The sequence below is a fragment of the Triturus cristatus genome, chromosome 6 (assembly GCF_964204655.1).
Source record: "Triturus cristatus chromosome 6, aTriCri1.1, whole genome shotgun sequence".
Lineage (NCBI taxonomy): Eukaryota > Metazoa > Chordata > Amphibia > Caudata > Salamandridae > Triturus > Triturus cristatus.
This window is the reverse complement of record NC_140589.1, coordinates 1404282513-1404299311: the sequence shown is the minus strand read 5'-3', so window position 1 is coordinate 1404299311 and position 16799 is coordinate 1404282513. Positions and strand designations below refer to the sequence as shown.

The window sequence follows — 16799 nt, the reverse complement described above, 5'->3', positions numbered from 1 at the left end:
TAGCAAGGTTCAATATGATTTGGTAATCCAGTTCCTTCCTTTGTGTACTGTACTTTACAGCACTGACTGAAACATAGGTAAGAGAGTGACGTTACAAAGTTAATTTTTTTTTTTTTTTTTTACAGAGTTTTATATAGCGCGAACTTGACCCGAATCGGGTATCAGAGCACTTTACATAGCACCAGTTGAATTACATGAGGACCCATTCATTTTTTTGTTAGGCACGGAGAGGATTTAGTGATTTGCCCAGAATCACAGGATGTTCAGCGTCATTGCCGAGACTCGAACCCAGTTCCCCAGATTGGAGGTCGACCGCCCTAGCCGTTAGGCCAACTCCTCATCTCTCTTCGTAAGGCCCTGTGCCCAACACTCACAGTGCACCGACTTCAGCCTTACAAGGAGGGGTCTGGCTACAGAGCCTGTGGGAGGATCAACACTGAGGCCCAGACTAACTAACATTTATGCAACGCAGAGGAGCACTGGTGAAAATCAGCAGTGTGTGGTCTTCCCCTTCTGGAGCCTGCACTCAAAAATGTCCAATAACCATGAATGTGCAATGTATTCAGCAATTTCACCCTAGTCAGTATCTAGCGTCTAAAATTAATGTGAAATGCACGTGTAGGTTTGTGCAAATTTTATTTTCACAACAACGGCAAAGGGGTCCACGAAGCTACACCTGTGACAATTTAAGGCATTAGTTCCCGTTTTGAGCCATCACACCATAAAATGCACATAGAGACCAGCAATTCGACCCTAGGGATCACCTAACTATAACACATGAGCAATGCATGTGTTTCCCAAAAATATATATTTTTTCCCAGGAGTGCAGCATCAGGATCTTTGCAAGCCTAAGCCGTGCTGTTTAGGGTGAGAGCTACCATATACAGACACAGTGAACAGTCCCTCTAGAATGTTGCCGCCCCGTCCCAAACACCACCCATCAGTGGGGTAACAACCCCTCCTAACTACTTATTGATTTGCTATCCAACTTGCAGCTGAAATAGTAGAACCGTGAAGCTTGGGGTCGAGTCTCTGCCTGGGAATGAGCCGGGGACTACCGTTTCATGCTGATCATTATTTTAGCAAAACCAAAGGGGATAAGGGACGGAGTGTTGAACATTGCAAACACTCACCCCCAGTCAACTGATCTGGGTTTAATCCATCATCATTCTTTAGCTCACTCCGGTTCAGACATAGCCATATGCAAATCAGTCTGACCCTGTGCCTCATGGGAACAGTCCAGCCCGAACTGCCAAGCCATGTCTTCCCTGGACCGGAAACAAGCATCCTGGACCGGTTTCTGGCTAATCAGCCGTCATCAGCCAGGCTAGCTTGAATCCAGTGGCAAAGTGAGCAAGGGGCCCACGTCTGGGCATTATTTTAGGCATAGTAAACTTTACTTGTGTGCATTAAAGTAATTTTCATTCAGTCAGTAAAGTACTGGCTTGAAAGTCCATAATTAAAAGAATATTAAATCGTCCTATTGTTTACAGAGTGTCTAAAAGTACATCATCTCCTTGAGCAATCTTTGGTCAGCACGGATTTATTAACCTTGAGAGAGTCAAGTGCAACAAAGGAGTTCTTGGTCGTTCATTGTAGGTTTCACGACTACTGTGACTTCAGAACGAATATATCTCTTTCCTATACATGCAATACATCGCATGCCATTACAATGCGGTTGTTACAATGACCACGTTTTTACACCGAGAACCATTACATCGCAAGTCGTTACAACGACTTGCTGTAGGGGGCGCGCTGGACTTAAGAATAGTAATAATTTACTATTCCTACTCCAGTTTGTGCAACAGCAGGGACGGTGTTGGACTGTAAATCCAACTCCTTCTGCCCCCTAAAGCAAGTCGTTGTAACGACTTGCGATGTAATGGTTCACGGTGTAACAATGTAGTCATTGTAACGACCGCGTTGTAATGGCATGCGATGTATTGCATGCGATGTAAACACTGTTTCCCCTTCAGGACACCAGTGTCTTGGATACAGGTAACTTTAGAAGCCTGTAAGCAGACCTATTGTTTCCAAAACATACCATGTACTTAGAGTGGGGTTTGGGTCAGCCCCGTGCTTAAAATCTAATGGCCTTGTTGTCTCCTACTGATTCAATGGTTTTCTTCCCTATTCCTGTTTTTGTACCACCCAGAAGAATTTTGTGAGTGAAATTCGACTTTGGGTACTTTCTGTGATTACAAGCATCAGCTAATGCAGATACACATGCTGTCTTGATTTTAGCTGGCAAATGTTGCTTTGCAGTTAGAGGATAACACAAATGCTTAAAATGTGTATGAATCTTAGAAGACACTGACGACATCTGCTGCCATTTCAAGTGCTGTGCATGTTTTCACGAAATAATCTCAATATGAAAGAAAAGGTTTTCTGAAAACTGTAGGAGACAGGTTATTTGAAATAAATGTGTTTTTGCAGTAGACCAAGTGTTTATATTACAGACTGGTAAAGGTTGTTTCTACATACAGTTATTCAATTTGAGTCCTAAGAGTGCCTATCGGATTGAACAGCAGATGTCAGTGTGTGTCATGCAAGGCATGGTCTGAAACCAGTCACAGCCCATTTAGACGTTCATTCTCTATATGTCAAACAAGTACATTTTACAGAGCGACTTTGCAAAAAACTTGGCTAAAAAAGAAAAGGCTTTGTTTTTCATTCATTGTCCCATAACATAAAACCAGCGACTAACCATTATGAGTGGCATAGGAAATGTGTATGTCTTCCATAGGTTAGTTCATCACCCGTACGCATGAAGGTAAACTTGCTTTTTAACATGAAGCAAATCGCACCCTTTCACTACTTGGAATTCAGGAGCCGTTGAACCAGGTCTGATGGCTCAATCGACTAATGGATCCCACTCCGAGGATCTGTGTATGACCCCATTGCCACAGAATCGAATTCCAGTGCATCCATTCAACCTTTCATCATTCTGAAGTCAATAAAAGGAGTACCTATAGGTTGGGTACCAATACATTATGTGCTTCTGTATTGTGTGGAAGGCTTTGGGGATTTAGCGGCCTGCACATGCCTTTATGTTTCACTTTAGTCACCACTCGCCATCCACTCTACTGAGTCCATCACTGGTCTGTTAGCTCCGAGCCAGTACTGCTGACCAAGTTCCATTTGCAGTCCTCTGGTAGTAACATGTCCAGTGGTGTTAGACAAAATACAAAAATTCGGTGGATAGTGCATTAGTGCCTTAACATATATTAATAACATGAATTATGAAATTCATCTGAATTTGGCCCATCTGGACCCTGCTTCCCTCTTCACCTTCCCTCCCATTACATGACACAAATGCACGTGATATGACAACTCCTTAACAAAGTCTTGCTTCTGAACCTTTTATTACCGTTTTTGACACAGAAAAATCACCAAACATATAAAAACTCATCAAAAATTACAAATGATAAGTGAATAAAACTGTTTAATGTTGCCAACATTAATTCGTTCTTTTTCTTAGCAATGGTCAGGCAGATCATTATAAGCAACAAGAAAAGTGTTAATCTGGCCTTTGCACATTTTTCGACATCTCGACACTTTTCACTTTTTCTATTCATCTTCCCTGATCCTCGCTGAGCAGCAAAGTTGCTCATTATGTTCACATTTATTGTGCAACAATTTACCCGCATTTCTCTTACCACGTAACTTCACCACACCTCGACACCTAGACAGACTGCCCAGTTTCCCAAACAAGAGTTTTTTTTGCCAAAAGCATGAAAAATTTGGCAGAGCAAAAGAAAAAAAAATACATTTTCACCTAGCATACATTCTGCCAAGTGACACAAAGTGCAATCCAGAAGGTAAATAAAAATTATTAAATCCCTGCTGACAGTTACCCCTCAGTTTCTCTTTCCTAAATCCAACAGTAAAAAGAATGATAAATTGCTTTTTATATTTCATTGTGGCCCTTCACTCTCCATTAATACTAGCCCCAGTTAAATATAGCAATCTTCGAAGACAAATACATTATGGGTTATCGGTTGACCTACAGAGACATTTCTGCTAGTCTTGACTCAACAATCAAACAAATGTTTCTTTTTTTTTTTTTTAGATGTGCAGTAATAGGAAACCAAAACAGAATCCGGGATTGGGAAATTACTGCAATCGGGAATATAGTATACTCACTTCTTCACCAAATGCATTTTGTCTGATAACTAACTGTACGTTATGTTTTGGCAATGCATCTCAATACCAGGACCTTTCTGGGAATTAATTCCGGTTTGATTTTTAAAACATCTACTATCATTAGGTTCAACAGAAACGCTTACTCTTCATTGCAAAAGGTATCTTAGCAAGCGAGGGTTCAACTATTGGGAGCATTTTCATTACTACTAAAGTGGATTAATAACACTTGTAGTCGTCTGCAAAGTGAGGTTTTCAAAGTGCTAGTTTGATATTCTACTGAGAAATGTATTATTATATGAAATTGAATACTGGAGGACAGGGGAAACATTTTATAATTTTTTTGAGGGAGAGAAGCAGAGACAGGAAAAAAAACTTCTGGCATTCATGTTTTGCAGTACAATTCCCTGCACTTTTTATTTTAAAAACATGAATGCATATGCACAAGAAGTAATAACCCTTAGGCAATCTACTTGTTCCTATCTTGTTTCTAGCGGTATGTCTGGGGCCAGGGTCACTGACAGCAGAACTGTTCTGGTGTAGCTAGAACACTAGTACAAAATACTCCAATCCTGGCTCTTACACGACTGCCCAATGACATCACTTTTTAGAACTTTTTATGCCAAAATGGCTCTGGAAACATTAGCATATAATTTAAAAATAGATTGTTCGAACCTCATTTATAGACCACAGTCACCGTTGACACAGGGACCAACTAGCTGACCCTCACTATGCCTTTTTCCCACTTCTTTTATTATGTTGCAGAGGAATCTGGCCCACTCGAGCCGTTTTCCTGATGCAATTGAAAAAATAGGCTGCGTATGGGATTGTCTGCGTAGTTTAGAAAAAAGGTTTACAAACGGTCAACAATAGTTTTTTCCAATATATGTATCAGAAATTTCTAACTATACGCTTGAAAGGCGGCCTAGGAATGCCAGTCCATTAAACAAGTGGCGTACGCCACAAAATGGTGGCTCCTTTAATGGATCAGTAATAATTACGGAGCTTGAATGGGCAAGGGAGCACTTTTCTGATTACCAACTGAACCAAATGACAGGACAGGAAGAGAATATTTATTTTTTAGCATACTGCAGGCCAAAGTCACAAAGTCGATTATGAGCCCTGAAAGGTCAACTGTGTCACATTTTCTTTTTAAAAATTTATGAATTGCAAGTAATCTAGTATGTCTTGGCTTTAAAAAAATATATATTTAAAGCCTTAATATTGTAGAGGAAGAGAAGAAAAATAAAAATGCGATTTTGATGCCACCCTTGAGCAGTTCCAAATATGCCATGATTCATTCCAATGTACGATTGTCAGCCATGACGCAATGAGCGTCATCCATGACCGGTTTGATGATGCCCGGACCGCCATAATCTTTCCAGAATGGAAGTATTGCAAACCCTACTTCCCAGTAAGAGTAGTTGGGTTTTTGAATTTTGCAACTAATGTACACTTTATATGGTTGCAACAATTGTATTTTCTCTAATGTATCCCAATTACCATCCTCTATGATACAATTCAGTTAGCATATTTTAAAAATCAGGGAAAGAAGTAAACTTGACATTATGAAAACTGGCCTGCTAATATGGCGAGAGCCTTTCAAAAAATTGATGTACATTATTCAATTCAGAACAGAGAATATTCGAATTAATTGTATTTATATTCCTTTGTAAAAAGCACACAATACCACAGCCTTTTTTTTAAAAATTGTACCTGGGACAGCTACATAGCTCCCGAAAAAAGTATGACAAAAAACCCTTGTAATCAATGTAGCTATATGTGCAAAACTATATTTTATTTCAAACAAGGCATTTTCCCAGCACTAATCACAAAGCAGTGAACCATAAGCACCCTCTCTCATTGCTTTAATAGAAATCCAAAACCAACATATTTTTAGAAACTCAAGAGTAGAGACACTGCACTTCTGCTGGCTTCAGCATTTGCAGTTTGTACTATATGGTGTACCACTTCCCAAATTAACACTTAGGCCAATTGACAATTATTGTCTAAATTGACAAGCGGTTAAGGTGTCCATCGTTTCAGCTCCTCTTCAATACCACAATCGGGACAATACTGCAGCTGTACTTTTTTTTCTAAAGCACTTTTGTTCTCAAATGAGCAACAAACTGGACTGTACTAAAATCCAATATATCAGTAAAGCGACATATAGATTGCACTGAAAAAATGCAGTCAGAGTGATTTTAGTATGGGGGTCTTCTAAATACACGTAGTACTTGATTTCAATCTGCATGGCACGACACAGATCAATTTATCATTTGTACATATGGGAATTAACTGAGAACAGCCATATCTCACCTTGAGCTCAGCTCTCATGGAATCCAAAAGGGACACATCTCTGTAAGTCAGAACAAAGTGCATGGAAAGGATCGGCCGCTTTCTGCCTGGCCGTTGGGTGAAAGCAAAAAAATTGAAAGAGACATTGCAAAATTGACCCGTTCTCATTTCATATCCTCTAGCTACCTAATATAAAAACCTCATTCTCCCAACAACAACAAAAACTACACCACACAAAAAACTAATTTCCAGAGCAAATGGCCTCATAAGAAAAAATACATTTTGGTATAAATGTTTTATCATGTTTTGAATACTGGTAAAACAGAACCGTGTTCCAAAGTGCTAGGCAAGCGGGGAAAATGCTAGTTTAGATAAATATCGCAAACATTATGGCAAAAAAATAGAAACTATTTTTAAAATGTTTCTGGCACCAATTTACATTCACTCGTCATACAATAGCTTACTTTTTCCATCTAGGATGAATCTGAATTTGGATCAGCTGATACCATTTATAAGTTTTATATGTTTTTGCAACATACTGCTATGTAATGTAAAAGTGTTTTTTTAGATAGAAAAGAATTTACTTTTGTCGATGAATAGTTCCTATAAAAGATACGTAACAAAGTAGCTTCACCTAAAAAATAGCCAATACTAAAAACAAAGCGTTCGTCAATAAGCCTCAAGAACTTTAAATGAGGAGAATGGCTTGACAAAGTGGTAGTCTAGATTGCCACAATGCGGGCACTGCTGCACGTTGCTGTATTCGGAGAAGTACTGCATTCCAATGCGGACATCGACCACAGGCTTCCCACAGTGCTTACAGTTTAGTCGAGCCTATCAGAGAAGAGAAGAAAACACCAGATTAGAAAAACCTGCTATTTTTTAAGCACGGAAAGTGAAGAAGACAGGATGGAAAAGGTCTGGCTAAAGAAGAAGAGTAGTGAGGAGGGACAACAAAACAGCTTTATGAATCTCGATCGATATTTGGGCCTAGTAACTACTCACCTCAACGAATAAGCACAACCCATGTCAGGGTGAACCATCAAAGTCGCTAAATTAACCTGCTCTCACCCCCTGGTTGCTATGGCACAGAGCAGTTAGGCTTAACTTAGGGCAATGTGCAAAGTATTTATGCATTATCAAAACCGTAAGAGTGTCCAAATGCAATACAATGAAACTCCCAAAGCAAATCAGAAAACAGAGTCAAGTTTAATAAACAAAATGACACCAAAAAAAACAATAAGGGGAACAGGAGATATGGGTTGTTAGAAATGGGATTTCTGGTTGGCTAGAGCATGGGCCTAAGCTAGGCAGAAACCACCACTCTAGTCAGGGCAAGGGAGTTACACACCGAATATAACCCCTGCTCACCCCCTTGTTAGCTTGGCCGAGCAGTCAGGCTTATCCCAGAGGCAATGTGTAAAGCGTTTGCACAACACACTCACACAGCAGCGACACACTAGGCACACCACAAAAGAAACTCCATACAAGGGTATATCAAAAATAGCCTTTGTATTATCTATAAAACACATTAGAACATATCACATATATACACTGTGCCACCAGGTACTTGTCATGTATTTACAGGTATTTACATAAATCACCAGGCCAATCGGGCCACTGTCATAATCAGTACATAAATGACCGTTGGGGAGGACAACCAGTAACTACTGGTAAGAGTGCACTTGGCACAAAGCATGAGGCATGAACATCGTGATAATAATCAGCATAGCACATTACACATATACATGCTCAGCACAATGCACCACAGTAAACACCTGCCACAGTGCACATGTCGCAATCACCATTACGTGAGGGAACACCCCCTTGCTGACCCTTGCCAGCTATGCACAACAACTTCGCAGCATAATCAGGGCCCGAACTTAGCGCACATAGTTAGGTTACTACCAGAAACACATCATGCCCCTCCTAGGCATATGCAGGTCACCACTGTAATGCATAGAGTGCCAACCTTGCTACTTAGCCCAGCATACAAGCGAACATCAGCTGGGCACTATTGCACATCACACCCCTTCCATGGTGTGCCAGAGTAAAACACTGGCCAGTAGCCCATAACTAGGTCTACCCTCTGCCCCTTGTGAGGGCACACACGACCCACACCCAAAGGCCCAGGCACAAATGCAGCCTGGCGAGGTGGAGGACAACCACGTACCTCACTTATGGTTGTAGAACGAAGTGTAGCTGCCTGTGAACCCGCGCAGCAGCTGCAGGCGTCCGGAGTTCCTTGTGTCCTCACAGAACTCTTCTCCGCCAAAGCTTTGCCAAGTTAGGGGGGAGGCCTCGCTCGGTCCTCCCCGCGTGTTGGGACGTTGTCAGGCCTCCCGATGGCCACGGCAAAGGTACTGCAGCCTCGCATCTTTCTTTTCGGCCCGCCCCGCCTTCTTCCTTTTTCGGTGACTGCAGGCTCTCCCTTGCTGGAGAGGAGGGTCCGCCCGGTGTGGCTGAATAGAGCCCGCGAGACTCCGGTCTCGCCTGTGTGTGTCTGGAAACCGCCTCCAACCAGGCTGAGGAAACCTGCGGGGCTCTCCTCTTCCATACTGGATCCCTGCCCAGGATCAGGTTTCCTGGATCAGCGCCCCGGCCACAACTAGGCCTCGCAGGGGAATCCCAGCATCGGGATTCCTTCTCTGCAGGATTCTGGGATAAAAGTGGCTGCAGGGCACATCACTTTTGAGAGCAAAACAATGAAGCACACGCACTCTTCCGGGCAGTGTGAGCCCACACCTAGGGCCCAGGCCACAGAAGAGGAGGGGGGGGGGGGGTGCTGCCCATGGCAGGGCCAAAAAGCGCTCCTCCCCAAATCAGTCCTGTGTAAGCCCGCTACTTTTAGAAAGCTCTCACCAGCGCTATGATCACCCCAGCGCAGGGGGGGGGGGGCAGAGAACAGGGCACAGGCAGGCCAGCAAGCAGGGCCCCTTGGCAGAGGGCAGTCCCTTCAACCCTCCAGCAGGCAGGGGCTGAGTCCCATGGCAGTTCCTCCTTGCAGAGTGTTCCTCCACATCCAAGTCAGTTTCAGTTCAACAGACATGGGGTCACAGCACCAATACTTATAGTACCAAGTGTCTTTGTTCTCCCCTCTTGCACAGGGCTCTGTGCCCAGTCCAAACCAGTTCTGGGGGGCACTTACACATCTTTTCAAGTGGCACAACCATCTCTATTGTCAGTGTAGGCCCTGGCCCCAGACACACCACAGGGGTGCGGAGCCATCATTGTGGAAGGCAGGCACAGCCCTATTCAGGTTCAGGTGCAACTCCTCCAACCACTCCAAATGCAGATCAGGCCTATTCAGCCTAGCGTGAACTCACGCAGGCTCTCTGGAGCCACTGCACCTCCCCAGCCCCGTCACTCCAAGGCCAGACAGTCAATACACAACAGGCAGGCACAAAAACACATAGCCCACAGAAATGCCTACAGGTGTTGCAAGACATGGCAAAAACTTGGGGTAAACTCAGGTGTTCTCTAAAGATTGGCTATTTTATAAGTAGGTCACCATTGTGGAATTCACCAGGTAGTCCAGATTGGCTGATGGACAGCCTTGCAACACCATTGAGGGAGGCAGGTTTGGAGGTCTGGGGGGATTTATTTGTGGAAGGTTGTTTGCTTCCATGGGAGGCTCTGCTATCTAAAATAGGGCCGGGCCTCTCTAGGTTTAAGTACCTTCAGATTGCAAGTTGGGCACACTCACAGATTTCTGCTAAGGGCAGTTATGTGTTAGGAGGAGATAGTAATCTAGTGACGCAGCTATTGGATAAGCCTTCAGCCCGAAAGGAAGGTTTCCACATGGTATGAGCTATTATTAGAAGAGATGGATGGCGAATTCAAACTGCCAGAGTTGCTGTGGGCCTCTACCATTACTGATCAGAAAACATCACTGTTTCTTTAGTGGGAAAAGCGCGGGTTAAACACTGGTGCAGCCCACCCACTCTCTGAACCAAGCTGCCGAACATGCAAAGAGTGGGGCGAGGCAGGAAATGCTTTCTCTGTTGCCTGGTCCAAGCGTCGTGGGACAGGGCATCCGTGTGGTCTCTCTGCCGCCGGTTGTAGAGTGGCTCGATTTCCCCCATCATGCAGTGTCCGTTTCAGCCTCACACAGGCGCTAGTCTTTCTAGAATTGTCAGTGGCAGGCGTCTCTGACAGGTAAGTCAGACCCTGAATAAACACATTAATTATCTGCAGAAAACCACACCATTTACTAAGAAATGTACGGAAACTGTGATGCTGCATGCTACGGGCCGGGATCAATGACCATGGGGGAGGGGGTCAAAAGGTAATTTACAGCAAGGGTATGAATTTATCACGCATAACGACATTATGTTAGTTAGTGCTGGGCAACTATTTTCCCTTTGCTGAAAGGCCGCACTCCAGTGACAGTGATCGATGGATTCAATAGTCACGTGAGCCCATTAGCTTGGGTGTACCTTGCAGCTGGAGAGCTCTAGACTGGGTCATATTTAGTCCTAACTGCGGCCTCGCATCTTCCATGTTGACACGGAAACCTTGTATTCTGTTCACTATGGCTGTGGTTATGTCACGCAAATATGGCGTCTTTACACATGCCCCTATATGTAAATTGAGACTATTTATGCAGCTCACCTCTTGATAACTAATGATCGTGATATATTGGGCACTACAATAATCGAACAACACTGCCCCCTGTCATTTCCAAGGGTGCATTAGTGACAGTCTGTGAGTCTTTTACTGTAAACACAGGGTATTCTAATCCCTGCAGGAGTTATACCTATGCCCAACATTTACAGAAGTGCAAGTCATTTTGTTTAGGTTTATTAAGGAAAATATCAATAAAAAGACAGAAGTAAAATGTTTTTTATTTAAGCTTATGCCTTAGCTGTTCAAAGTGTGCTAACACGCTATTACACATCTTCAGCATCTCAATTTCAATCACTTCAAGTTCATATTGTCAAAGACTGAGATTCTCGCACGTAAAACAAACTTGGACAAAGTATCACCTCTTCACCATCTGGACACAGGCATGAACCAGAGCTATCAAATAAAGTGAGAAACATGATGGGGACTATGGCCTCGACCCACTGCTTAGGTAAACTAAGTGACTAAGGCATGTTTTACTCAATGTGAACTCAATGCCACATCTTTCTATATCTGGGGTTTCCTCACAGGGAGATGGCCACCATCGCTTTGGGTCAGTCACACCTACATTATGCCAAGAGTTTATTTACTGGTGCCCAATGCTATTTTTCCTCCCCAACTTTGAGCTAATTACGAATGCAGGCATCAGACAATGTCAACACCCATGTATACATAATCCTATCACTCACATTCTTCAAGAATGACACTGGCTGCAAGAAACATCTCTTTCATGGCTCTCTGCATCGCACACGAGACCATCCGTTATACAGGACCGATCTTCCTTCAACTCAAACGTCACACCTACTGCTAAAGAATGTGTCTCTGATACAGACTGGCCCTGCGAGTCACACTCTGGAAAATCTCCCAGTCAAGAATACGGATACTTCAAAAATACCCAGATTTTTAGACAGCGGTAAAGAATTGGCACCTCCCAAACACACGATCCTTTCCCAGCAGAAGGTCCAACAAAAGAATTGAAAAACATTACTTACCTGTAACTTAGTTTGCACCTTATAAATGTTACAAATTACCATGCTGTTCATTGCGTGCTGAGCTTAGACCAGTGCAAGGTGTCCTTCGTTGTTACGCAAATTTTGGTTTCAAGCTTGTGACATGACGTATGATCAGCATGATCAAATACCCTGCAACCAAAAATGCACCATTCTGTTTCACGTCATGCCTAAATACAACTGCAAGCTTGCCACAACAAAACTGGAGCACTTTCAAAACCCCCTTGCAACATCCAAAACAGATATTTTAAACCCACTGTCTCCAAAATTCATGCTTTAAAGGACATGATGGCGTGCTATAAATCAACTTAATAAATCTACTGGTCATGCAAAGCTAACAAAGTGGTAACTTTTCAGAAAATCCAGAGTCTCCTTCAGGCCCTTGACCGGAGCACCCGGTGCTGTAGAAATGCAACAACGTGTAAAACAAAATAAAAATATAGTGAATGTTTCTCTGTCAGCTCTTATAATTATGTCGGGAGTTGGTGGGACAAGTGGATTTTTCAGGACATGTAGATCTTAGCAGCATTTTGTCCCTTGGCCAAGTAGATTATTTTAAAAATTCCACACCCCTGTTGCATATCATGTGAAGCTCAAAGGGGTCATCTTAACCTATTCAGGTTACCCTTTGGTTTGCTTCTTGGAGGAATTTCATATATAATCACACCTATTCAAGACTAATTATGGCTGGGACATGCTGGCACTGAACTTCTAGGCCCTGGGTACACTTTGTACCATATGCTAGGGACTTGTAGGCAAGTTAAATATACCTGTTAGGAGAATGCCAATTCAAACATGTTTTATGGGGACACCAAATGGTGGTACATTGACGCCCATAAAAAAATAAAAAGAGTTAAGAAACCAATTCCGGTCCCAAACACTAGATGGTGGAATAATGCACAGGATATGAATTAAGAAAATATTCACGCTGCAAAAATCAGATTATCGCAATAGCATCGCTGAAGAAGAGAATTTGTGAACAACTATTCTGAATATTGACAAACTTTTTGAAACCAGCTTGCTGTACTACTAAAGTAAAAACACATCACACATTCTGTGATGAACTAGCAATAATCTTTAATTTAAACGATTTCAGGGTAAAAAAAAGACTTTTAAACAGCCAGAACGGTCTATACCAGTCCAATGACAGCAGAATTTATTCAGAAAGTTAGATCTGGTTCTCCGGAAGATATGATCAGAGCTCCAGTTTTTCCATTCTACACCCTGCTTCACAGACATTTTAAATCTCCACAGGAATAGGACCTGGAAAAAAGGTGTAACTCCTTCACTCAAAAAAGTGTTGCTAGACAAGTCTTTTGAAAACAAGTACAGTCCGATCACCCTACTCTCTTTTAAGAGAAGAGATGCAAAGAATGTTGCGGCGAACCAACTCTGAAAGAAAATCACCTGTTAGACCCCTAGAAGTTCGGGTTCTATCCAGGTAGCGGGATTTAAACCACTCTTGCAAGAGCACTAGATGAACTGAGGAGCACGGTGGAGGATGGGATGCTGTTGGTATGATCCAGTGGACCAACCTGCCGTATCTGATGTAGTTGTCCATTATATCCTCCTGGCAAGGCTGGGCGAAGTGGGGAACTCAAAACTATGGCCTTTGGTTTGCCTCATTCCTGGAATGTTGCTCCCAATCAGTGCTATTGTCACCTTATCATTCTGCAAGCTAAATGGTACCATTTGGAGTCCACAAGATGTTGTCAATACATGGTTAACTGCAAAATAAGGAACTTAAACCACCACATACTCAGCCCAGCAATTACAATTCTGAGATCATCCTACATAACCCTAAACAAGCAGTGATTTGCCCAACCGCAGATTTAATTATAAATTTCTCCTTTATGGAAAGACCCATAGGGCACAATCCTGAACATCACTCCTGTTTGTTTTTAGTTAGAGCCTGGGCAGCACATGCACTGCTCTGTGAGGCATGCTGTATTCAGGTATGGACTTGAAACTCCACCCACTCTCTGCCCATATTTTTCATTGGCTTGCGTCACTGTCCTTGTAAACTGCGGCTTTTCATTGGTCAATATGCTTAGTAGTCTCTCCATAGTACCGCCTTGTTTCATTTTGTAACCTCCCATCAGGAAACCCCCTGTTACATGTGTTGTTACTCGGTAGGCTTCAATTACAGCCTCTGAGTACTATTTGGTTAAATGGTTTTCTCCTTCCCACATCCTTCGCCATACTCATGGTGGGAGAGTTGGCTCGTCTCCCATTTCTCTCTAAGTCTCTCCTCTAAGTGATCAGCTAAATTCTCCTTTTTTAGATTTCTCTCGGCTGTTAGTTGCGCTCTGGTGAGGTCTGGTAGATCTCCTTCGAGTTTACTGTCAAGGGTTATTATCTCTTCCTCGATGAGTCTGATCTTAGATTTACTCATCTTTGATTTCCAGGCTGCTATGTTGAGTATTTTACCTCTCATTACTGCCTTATAGGTATCCCAGACCACCTGAGGAGGCATCCCTTCTTTATTTGCCTTGAAGAAATCTATAGTTTCCGACATAAGTGAGTCAGTATATGGATTATCCAGAAAAATTGAGCGATCTACTGTCCATCGTCCGAGGATGATATTTTTTCTCACTTGTAGGGTTAAGACTAATGCTGAGTGATCAGATAAATGTGCCGGAATATGATCCGTGTTAGTGATGTTTGGCATTAAATTAGAGTCTAGAAGAAAGAAATCAATTCGGGAAGAGTGGCCCAATCTTTTATTTTGAAAGGTAAATCCTTTAATACCAGGGTTTTTCTCCCTCCAGATATCTACCAGACCTAGATCTTTTATACATAATGAGATCCACTGTCTCATTTTTGGTAGGTTGATCTTCCTAGTAGGATGTCTGTCGAGTTTTGGATCTAGTATTATGTTAAAGTCTCCTCCCCAAGTTATAGAGTAGGGAGTTATTAATAATTGAGAGTAGAGATTTTGAAGAGGCTCAGGATCATCCGAGTTAGGGCCATAGTAGCCAACTATAGTAAATAATGCACCTTGTACTTTTATATTCGCAATGGCCCATCTCCCTTTGTTATCCACTATGCTTGTTATTACTGATACTTTAGCTGTTTTTTTAAAAATAATAGCAACTCCCTTCACATTGCAATTCTGGTTGGTACAGACATAAGAGTCTATCCATCTATAGTTTTTTGTGATACTTTCTCACTCTTCTTTCAACAGGTGGGTCTCCTGAAGGATTAGAATACTGCAGTCGGATAACTTTAGATACTCAAAGATCAACCTCCTTCGTTTTTTAATTCTGAGACCATTGACATTCCAGGATAAGATCTTTACTAGCGATGAATTATCCAGATTGTGAATTATTTTTCGAGTTTTTTGGGGGTAATTCGTTTAGGCATAGATCCCCTTCGATCTTCCTTATATTGCTTTGAGGACTTTTTTTATTTTTTTCCCTATTTTGCTCCCCACCCTTTTTGTGCACTTGTTCTAGCATAGTGTGTTTAAAATCCCTCCCAGAGGAAGCCTCCCTTGTTCCTTTCATTGGCAAAAGAATTTTGCCCATTTGAGCTCCCTATCTACCAGGCTCACAGGTTATTTCTTTTCTTTCATTTGTGTCAATAGCTGTTAAACCTCCTTTGGGTCTCTAATGTTGAGCATTTTATTTCTCCACATAATTTTCAAAGAAGCTGGGAACCTCATTTGCACTGTCGCCCCAAGTTCTCTTAGTTCTGGCATAAATTGTCCAAGTTGCCACTGTCTATCTTGCGTCACCTTGGCGACATCAGATCTAATTCGGAAGTTCCAATTGTCTTTGTTATATACTCCCTTTTTTAGTGCCTCACCTAGTATTCTTTCTTTAAGAGAATAAGTTTTAAAGTTTATAAGGATTTTCCTAGGATTTTTCTTCAGTTTGTCTTTCCCGAAGGGGTCTCGGTGCACTCTTTGTATATCTTCTTCCAAGACTACAGGATCTGACCAGGGGAAGTTTTCATTCAAGAGAGATATTATGAATTTTTTTATGTCGCCACCTTCTCTACCCTCCGGTATATTCAGAATTTTGATGTTGTTTCTTCTGGACTGGTTCTCTATAGATTCTAGCTTATCTCGGAGAGCTGCTTCACTTAACTTCAGTGCGCTGATTTCTCTTTGTGAAGATTCTACTTCTTTACTGAGAGAGTCCATTGCTGTTTCCACTACTTTAACTCTCTCATCCAGGGCATTTAGCTTGGTTTCGAAGGCCTCGCAAGTCTCTTGAATTTTTATTTGATTCTTTTCAGAGATAGCAAAGTTGTTCCTCATCTCTAATAATACAGTTTCAAGTAGATTATTTGAAGAATTCGGACTCTGTTGGTCCATCATGCTTGCATCTGTAAGTGTAACCTCAGATGGATCAGTTGTCTTAGGTTCCGGGTCTGCATCTGGGACAGAATCCATCGTAATCTCTGACCCTGTATCGATCAGTTTAATCGCTGTAGTATTTGTTGTTGTTACTTTGTCTTGAGTGGAGATAGTGCTTGTTGGAATGTTTTCCAGGGTCGTTTCTGGAGCTTGCTCCACTTGGGTTTGTATTTTGAAGAAGGATCTAAGTGAGGGAGTAACCTTCAGTCTTGGGCCCGACTCTGACAGATGTACCTTGGACCTGGGTTGTTGTTTTTTTATTTTTATAAATGGAGCTGGAGGGGTTTTTCCAACTAGATCGGTTCTTCTAGGTCTTATATTTTTTGTGTTAGCGAGAGTAATCTGAGGGGTACTGG

The 16799-nt window shown here is 42.3% G+C and overlaps 1 protein-coding gene across 1 annotated transcript in view; it reads right to left on the bottom strand.

Annotated features, from left to right (window-relative positions):
* Positions 1 to 3337: 3337 nt before the first annotated feature.
* The window catches only part of HECA (HECA ribonucleoprotein granule regulator), a 210594-nt gene continuing 197132 nt past the window's right edge, over positions 3338 to 16799 (bottom strand). The window contains exon 4 of the mRNA XM_085612473.1: positions 3338 to 7275. Within this exon, the coding sequence (XP_085468599.1) occupies positions 7111 to 7275 (165 nt within the window). The 3' untranslated portion in view covers positions 3338 to 7110. The remainder of the gene's footprint in view (positions 7276 to 16799) is intronic.